The sequence below is a fragment of the Furipterus horrens genome, unplaced genomic scaffold (genome assembly GCF_987537825.1).
Source record: "Furipterus horrens unplaced genomic scaffold, mFurHor1.1.pri manual_scaffold_3, whole genome shotgun sequence".
Lineage (NCBI taxonomy): Eukaryota > Metazoa > Chordata > Mammalia > Chiroptera > Furipteridae > Furipterus > Furipterus horrens.
This window is the reverse complement of record NW_028327173.1, coordinates 112438430-112446734: the sequence shown is the minus strand read 5'-3', so window position 1 is coordinate 112446734 and position 8305 is coordinate 112438430. Positions and strand designations below refer to the sequence as shown.

General features: G+C 49.6%; 1 protein-coding gene across 1 annotated transcript; it reads right to left on the bottom strand.

The window, feature by feature from the left end:
- Nucleotides 1-1262: 1262 nt before the first annotated feature.
- LOC150015763 (interferon alpha/beta receptor 1-like) lies at nucleotides 1263-4505 on the bottom strand. Its single transcript, XM_090270099.1, has 2 exons — nucleotides 4261-4505; nucleotides 1263-4220 (listed from the first exon to the last, which is right to left on the bottom strand). Exons 1-2 carry the CDS (start codon nucleotides 4455-4457, stop codon nucleotides 2732-2734), a joined length of 1686 nt encoding a protein of 561 aa, XP_090126225.1. The 5' UTR covers nucleotides 4458-4505; the 3' UTR covers nucleotides 1263-2731.
- Nucleotides 4506-8305: the final 3800 nt, after the last annotated feature.

Sequence of the window (8305 nt, the reverse complement as noted above, 5' to 3'; positions counted from 1 at the left end):
TGATATGGATATTATTACATTTTGTGTTGTCCTGCAGGTCTCTTAAAATCTCTTCATTCTTTTTCATTCTTTTTTCATTTTGTTGCACTGTCTGGGAATTTTTTCCTACGTTGTCCTCCTGCTCACTGATTCGATATTCTGCTTCCTCCAGCCTGCTTTTAATTCCTTCTACTATGTTCTTCAATTCAGAAATTGCATTCTTTATTTCCTCCTTGCTCTTATTGATAGCTTCTATGTTTTTTTTCATGCTGGTGTAACTCTCAGTAAGTTCCTTGTAGTTTCCCTGTAGTTCTTTGTAGTTTTCTTTGAGCTCGTGAGCTCATTGAGTTTCACGATAATGAATGTTTTGAATTCCATGTCTGATAGTTTGCTTTCCTCTATTTCATTTAGCACTCTTTCTGGAGATTCCTCATTTCTTTTCTATGGAGGGTTGTTTCTCTGTCTCCCCATTTTTGTGACTGCTATTGTTTGTTGGTGCTTCTTAGAATGATCTGCACTTCCTGGATCTGCCCCTGGTGGCGTCAGATCCTGTACCAGTCTGGGCCTAGGCAGCCTGTTGCAGACTTCCAGGGATCTACTGCCTTTGTCTGGCTTCTTATTTGTTAATCTATTCAATCTGTGATTAGCTGTCAGGCTTAAGGACCATGGGTGTAGCAGCTGAATTCCTGTAGGCAGGGCCTTTGCTTCCCCTCAGGCTGACGCCACTTGGCCAGGAATGGTCTGCCTGCAGTGTGGGGATGAGTCAGCACTGGGACCCAGCCGTCCGCTTCCCCAGCTCTCCCCTCAAAGCCACCACACCAAACTCTCCCCAAGCATCTCCAGTCCTCTCTAGTGTTATATCTTCTTGATGGATTGTTCCATTAAGTATTATGGAATGTCCTTCTTTGTCTCTTTTTATGGCCCTTGCTTTGAAATTCGTTTTGTCTGATATGAGGACTGCTACCCCAGCTTTTTTTTCAGGTCCATTTGCTTGGAATATTTTTTTTTTTTTTTTTTTTTTTTTGGCTTTCAGCCCCTACTTTTATTACAGCAACATAAAACTGTTTACAGTGATACGGTTTAGGACAAAAACACAAATGATACAAAAGGTTTTTGCATAGAAACGAAAAACATCAGTATGTCCGTCCACGACTCAGTAAACAGGCACCGTCAGAAACACGCACTTGGTTCACGTTCTCCACTTCATTCACGTGGTCATTGTTTCCTGCGGGCTTCAACGTGGAGCGCGGGGCGCGTGGGGGCCGGCGGACGCCAGACAAAACAAACCGCCGCACGTCAGGCAGTCACGGGCCACGAGGACGGACGGAAGGAAGGTTTCTGGCCACGTTCGAGTCTTAGGAGCTGCCTTACAGATCACAGGCCGGGTAAAAGATACACACTCTAAATTCTATTTTTAAAATCACGTTTTTGCAGGTGGCAACATTCTGGTCAGATGCTGAAGTTCTGGGCAGCTTTTCTATGCTCTGATTAGAATCCAGACTTAGTACTTTATGGGCCTGTAGCGGCACACAGGCCACACTGTGTGGGTGTGCATGTGGGGGTATAAGTGTGCAGGGACGTGAACACAGACCCGTGGCACATGTACACCTCTGACACATTAATGTGCATTCTGTACTGATGCAGCAGTCCTGGCTGTAATGATATACATCTTTCACATACATGCTTAGGTTATGTCTAGCCCCTCCAACAACCACCAACAGGGTAATTTCGAGGCAGGGGATTGGTGACCCCAAGTCCGCAGTGTTTCAGGAAAAGTCCCACCGCTTATGAACAAGCGCCTGGGTTAGGCTGCGGCTGACGGGGGAGGTCTGGCATGGAGCAGCGGCTTCCTGTCCCGAAGACAGGAGAACCCAGCGCATCCCGGGTGCTGTTGCCGCTGCCCAGGCACCATCCCTTGAAGACCAGAGGGTCTTCACACCTGAAGACAGGCCCCCGTGTCTCAGGCGCTCACGGTGTCTTCTACCTGTGATGTCGGAGGTCCCCGCTTTGTTCCCCCAGCAGCAGGACCTGCCCCAAGGCTTCTTCACAGAGCCCCTGACCTCTTCGCGCTCCCATGCCTTAAAAACTCAGAGTAGCTCCTCTGCTTAGGTAGTTTTCTATTTCTTTGTAACTCTGGGCAAAGCAGGTTCTCATCGGCAGCTATTGGTCTAATAAGGCGGGACTCAGGCATCTGAAGGTTTCGTGCAGGTCACCTGGTCAGGTAACCGTGATGGAGGAACCCACGCGGCTGGGATGGATGGACAGAATTCCCCTGAAAAGCCGTAAGTGCCACATTTGCGGCATCTGCGGACGTTTTCTAGAGAGAGCTCTTTTTTCAGAAAATCTTTTCAGTGGTGGTGGTGGTCAGCGTTTCTAAAGAAACTTCCTCGGGCCCACCTCGGCGTCAGAAGAAAAGACCAAACGTCTAAACACCTCCTGAAACGTCAGGGACGGTCCCAGAACGGAGGGTGAGTCCGTGACGGCCGTGGCTGCCAAGCGCACGGCGCCGCTCAGGGCCCCGCAGGAGAGACCAGGCATCTCGGGAGTGAGTGGGTCTTTGAGGACATCGCCCGCGGGAAGTGACGGGGAGGGCTTGTCCCAGGTTCCTGCAACTTCCTTCATCAGCAGGTTAAGTGCTCGCCTGCATTTCAGGGACCCGCGATCCGCAGGCGTCTCTTCTCCAACAAGCACATCTCCCAACAGGCCCTGGGAGAAGCGCGGGGCCGAGGCCGGGCCCCCGACGGGGCAGAGCTCACTTCTGCCACCCGCGGTCCTGCCCGGGGTCCGCGCCCGTCTTATTGCCACTGTCCTCGTCTTCGTTAGAGTAGTTCCCTGAGTCTTGGCTGCTCTGGGAATTGTAGGTTTTGTGACCTTCGTCGCTCTGACTGATTTCTTCTACGGCAGAGACAGTGTCTATCTTTTCGATTATGAAACACGGTTCGGTGTGCTCCTCGGAAGGGGACAGCAGCATGTTCCTCAGCGACTGCTCGGAGACATACTTGTCGATGGCGGAGGGAGGCGCGCTGGCCGGGAAGAAGACGTAGTTGATCAGCTTCACGAGGGCTAGCAGGCCACACAGGACGGCGGGGACGGCCACCATGGTGCAGATGACAACCACCAGCCAGGTGCTGGGAGCGCTTCCTGGTTTTGTCCTCCCGCACACGGTCTCGCCGAACACGCTGCTGTCCCTCCGCCGCCCGTCCTGGAGGAGGGTCCTGGCCCTGACGCAGTACACGGTCAGCGCTTTCAGGTTCGGGAGCGTGAAGTCAGTCCTCTCCTCTATGACCGTCCTCTCAGCGTCTGAAGTGTTTTCCCAAAACACAATCTCGTACGTCAGCGGGTAGTGCTGGAACGCAGACTTGTTGTGCGAGCCGATGTAGACACGCAGGGAGCTGGCGTTCACCGCGTTCACGGTCACCACGGGCGGGGGGATGACGGGTTGGCTCTCGGCATCAAACTTCCTCTCCGCGGACCACCGGGAGGTGCTGTTCCCGCAGGACACCCGCACCCGGAGGTAGTAGATGCCCCTCCGGAAGGCGCTCCGGGGCAGGACGCACTGGGTGGCCCGGACGTGCCCGCAGTCTGGCACCTCTCTCCACTTCTCCTTGTAGTCCTCAAAGATCTTTAAGAAGGCATGATTCCACTGGGCTTGGAAGGTCACGTTTTCGTGTGTGTGATTCCAGTCCCACTGAAGGACATAGACCTGATTTTGCGCCCTGACTTGTACGTTCTCGGGGGGAGGCAGTTTATCCACATTTTCAGCGGTGGTGTTGACACAGCGCACGGGACTCTCCACCGTGGCCTTCCTCTGCAGCCGGATCCTCGCCCTCACTGTCACACAGTAGGTGGTCTCTGGTGACAGGTTATTAATGGAGGTTCTGGGATAAAGAGTTTCGTTCTTTCTCGGCTTGCCCGACCCCTGCTTCCAGTAGACGATGACGTATATAAAGTTCGACCGGTCCATGGCCCACATGGCGCTGTCTTTCGCTCCAGGAGGGGAGATGCTGACTATTATGGCCTTATCTTCAGCTTCTAAGTGTACTTTTGGAGGGCCAATCCGTGCTTTGTGGAACGGTATAAATGAGTCAAGCTCCTGCCACGGAGAGGTGCTGTTTCCTGCTTCCGCTCTTATGCGCAGCCGGATTTCTTCAAACACGCTGACCTTGAGGGAAGAGAAGTCGCAGGCGGTACCAGCGATGTACTGGCACCCGGGCAGTCCCACCCAGCTCCTCATCTCAGGTCTCAGAGGGTTCCGACCAACGAGTGAGGAGGGTCACGTACGTGCGGTAATCTGCGGAGAAGGTGACATTGCTGCCAGGCTCGCTGCTGCTGCCCCAGCTCAGGATGAAGGTGTCGTCAGTGATGGAGACTTCTGCGTCGCGAGGAGGTTTTAGATCTGTCCGCCCTGCGGCTGCGGGGAGCACCCATGGCGCCCCGGCGACCAGAATGAGGGCCCTCACGGCCAGGAGGGCGATCATCCTCCGCGGCCCGCCGCCAGCCCCGCCAGTCACATCGCGGGCCCCCGCAGCAGTCGCTTGGAATATTTTTTTATGTCCCTTTACTTTCAGTCTATGTAAATCTTTTGTTTTGAGGTATGTTTCTTGTACACAGCAAATATGTGGGTCCTGTTTTCTTATTCATTCTGTTACCCTATGTCTTTTAATTGGAGCATTTAATCCATTTACATTTAAGGTTATTATTGACATGTATTTATTCATTTCCCTTTGTATCTCTGTTCCTCTACACTTTTTTTGGTTTTTCTCTTCCTTTTTCTTAGAATATTCCCTTTAGCATCTCTTTCAATGCTGGTTTTGTGGAGATGTATTCTTTCAGTCTTCCTTTGTCTGAGAAACTCCTTATTTCACCTTCTATTTTGAATGAGAGCCTTGCTGGGTAGAGTATTCTTGGTTGTAGACCTTTGTTTTTCATTACTTGAAATATTTTTGACCATTTCATTCTGGCTTGTAATGTTTCTGTTGAGAAATCGGTCGATAGCCTTATTGGAGCTCCCTTGTAAGTTATTTGCTGTTTTTCTCTTGCTGCTTTTAGAACTCTCTCTTTGTCTTGGAATGTTGCCATTTTAACTATGATGTGCCTTGGAGTGGGTTTTTGGGGGTTCTTCTTTATTGGAACTCTCAGTGCTTCTTGGACTTGCATAACTTTTTCTCTCATCAGGTTCGGAATATTTTCTGTCACTATTTCTGCTATCAGTTTTTCAATTCCATGCTCCTTTTCTTCTCCCTCTCTTATTCCAATGATCCTGATATTATTTCTTCTAATGCTATCCTGTAATTCCCTTAGATCTTGTTCATATTTTTTCAATCTCTTTTCATTTTGCTGTATCGTCTGAGAATTATTTCCTACATTATCCTCTAACTCACTAATACGATCCTCTGCTTCGTTTAGTCTGCTTTTGACTGATTCTACTGTGTTTTTCAGTTCAGAGATTGCATTCTTCATTTCTTCCTGGTTCTTGTTGATAGTTTCTATGTCTTTTTTTTTGTGCTGGTGTAGTTCTCTGCAAGTTCCCTGTAATTTTTTGGAGCTGTTGGTAACTTCCTTGGAGGTTGTCATAGTTGTTTTTGAGGTTGTCGAGCATATTGAGCTTTTTCACCACCATAGTTTTGAATTCCATGTCTGACATTTGGTCTATGTCTATTCCATCTACCTCTCTTTCTGGGGTTTCCTCTTTTCTTTTCACTGAGAGGTTGTTTCTGCATCTTACCACGTTGGATTCTTCTTGTTTGTTTTTGTTATTTGGATTTGTCTGCTTTGCCTTCCTACCTTTGTGGTATGAGATTCTTTATGGTAGATCTGGGGGTTTCAGTGGTGCAGTCTCTTTGATCTCCTGAGCCTGATGTTCTTGGAGTACCTTTTATATCATTTGTTTATGCTGTCTGGTTATATTTCAGATGCTTTTTGTTAGGATCTTTGTTTTGGCTAGTTGATTGAGAGTCACTCTATCCAATTTATCTTGAATTCTTTTGTAGAGATGTCAGTTTGGGCTTTGTGTGTTGTCTTGTTTTTCTGTATCCACAGCTGGTCTAATGAGGTGGGTCAGAGGTTCCTGTTCCTTGCAGCAGTGGGCCCCCGCACTGCGTGTTCCTTCGTTCCTTCAGTGTCTATTGGAGCTAGCCAAGGTGTCTTTGCAGGCATGCCTGTGAGCGGGTAAGGTGGCCCGAGAGCCTGCCTCAGGCCTGTTGCGTAGCGCTCTGGGAGTTTCCCAAGGTGGCCAGGGAGTTAACCTCAGGTCTGTTGCACTGTGCTCCAGGAGATGGTCTCTCACATGCCAGTGCTGGGCCCCAGACACTCGTGTATAGTGGAAGTGAGCGATTGGTGCCTATTGATGTCAGCAAGGTATTTTGGCACTTGTGCGCCCCTGCTCACCCAAGGCAGCCGGGGAGCTAGCCTCTGCGCAGCGCTCCGGGTGAGTGTCTGTGAGTCGCTGCTGTCTGCTGTTCCTTGCGTGCCCCTGTTCGCCCAGGGCAGCCGGGGATCTAACCTCAGTGCAGCGCTCCGGGTGAGTGTCTGTGAGTCGCTGCTGCCTGCTGTTCTGGCGCCACAGCCACCCACGTTCCCACACCCACCAGGGCAGGCACGAGCCGAGCCCTAGTGAATGCTCTGTGCTCCGGCCTGGCACTCGGGCCTGGTTCCCACTGGAGCTGGGCAGGGGCAACTGCGCACAGTCTTCTGTGTATCCAGAGGTCCCTCCCTGTGCCCGTTTGGGCACTGATCTTATGTCTGTTGGGGTGTATCTGAGGGGCCTCTGGACTCTTGGCCCTGTGCACCTGGGCCAGTGAATGATGGCACTTCCCTATGTGCGCCCGCGACCCAAGGGGAGGGTTGGGGAGTGAGCGCGTGCACCTCTGTGCCTGTGCTCCTCAAGAATGTACTTTCACCCCCAAACTTTCTCCCCCTCTCCGTAGTTCACAAGAGAAAAATACAAAGAAAAAAATTACGATTTCACTTGCTCAGCAGCACACTGTCTCCAGTCTTTCAGCGCCTATTCCACCTGGTCGAGTCCTGTCTCTGCCAGCCGGTAGAGATCCGCTTTCCTCCTGACTTCCCTCTGGGGAAGTCTGTGGTCGCCAAAAAGCCTTTGTGTCCTTTCAGCTGCAGGTCGGGCAGCCACCCCAGTCAGGCATCCCGTTTTGTCCCTTTTTCTTCTTTCACGATCTTCACTAAACAGGTTGTTCCCAGATGGTTTTTCTCTAATCCAGCAGTGCCAAGGCTTGACTCCTGCCAGTGTCCAGCTGCTCACTGAGATGTTCTGTCTGCAATTAGTCCAAACTACAGACAGGTCTCAGGAGCCTGAGAGTGCAGCCTCCCCTCACTCCTCCGCCATCTTCCTCCCACACTACTTATTATTTAGTTTATAACTTCCATTTAAGGTTTATGCAGCCTAATTACCTGAGATTCTTTACTTTTGTCCACTTTGTCCATTTTCTTCAATGTATTGTTAATATTGTCATTTCATGTTTCTGTTCATTAGTATTAATATGGGGATAATCCTTAAGTGCTTTTACTATCTATTTTTCTTCCTTGTTTATCCATGACATTTCTTGAATCTTCTCATGCCTCAATATTTGATAGTATGCTACCAATAGATGCCCATAGAGATAGAAGTTGATGCCATTCATTCCTAGAAAATTTTCTGTTTTACATAGATGCTGAGAGGCAGATACTTCAGCCTAATCAGATATTGAACCAGGCAGGAACTGAGTTGAAACTGCAGTTAGTTTTAGCCCAACTCTGAACTCTCATAGGTGAAAGCTATTGTGTTTTTAATTATAGGCACTTTTTCTAATGGGTGTAGGTTTCTTAAGCATTGTAGAACTGCAGAAGAATACACTGTCTTCATTCCCTGAGGTACAAGCTATGGAAAATAAGAAAAATAAAATGGCATTGGTCTGGTTAAGATAGTGTAAAGTATATAAAACAAAATGGAGTCACTCATGTCAACCAAGATGGCTGCCAGTCAGCCATGACACTTTGATTCAAGAGGGAAACTACCTAAGTCAGAGAAATCACAGCTGGCGTGGAAACACACCTAAGATATCTGCACACATGATAAAAACAGTCATGTCTGCAGAGCAGGCCCCCGCTGATAGACTCCTGGGGAAATTCCCTACTTGCCGTCAAAAGACCAAGAAGGGTGGAGTACACCACTTTCAAGGTATAACTGAGGCAAGCTCCAGACCACTGTTGAGACGGCTGAGCTCCACACACCAGAGTGCTGCTCCCTGCCATGTTGATCTCCTTTGGCATTGGCCACCAGAGTCTCTGCCCTGCTAGACTGAGGACTTTTTCTACCCTGCTGCCCACC

Bases quoted from the DNA above. Each gene is read 5' to 3' on its own strand.
- LOC150015763 (XM_090270099.1), bottom strand. From the start codon at position 4,457: ATGATCGCCCTCCTGGCCGTGAGGGCCCTCATTCTGGTCGCCGGGGCG. The intron at 4,221-4,260 runs GTACGTGACCCT...GAACCCTCTGAG, and splicing joins TTCTCCGCAGATTACCGCAC to ACCTGAGATGAGGAGCTGGG.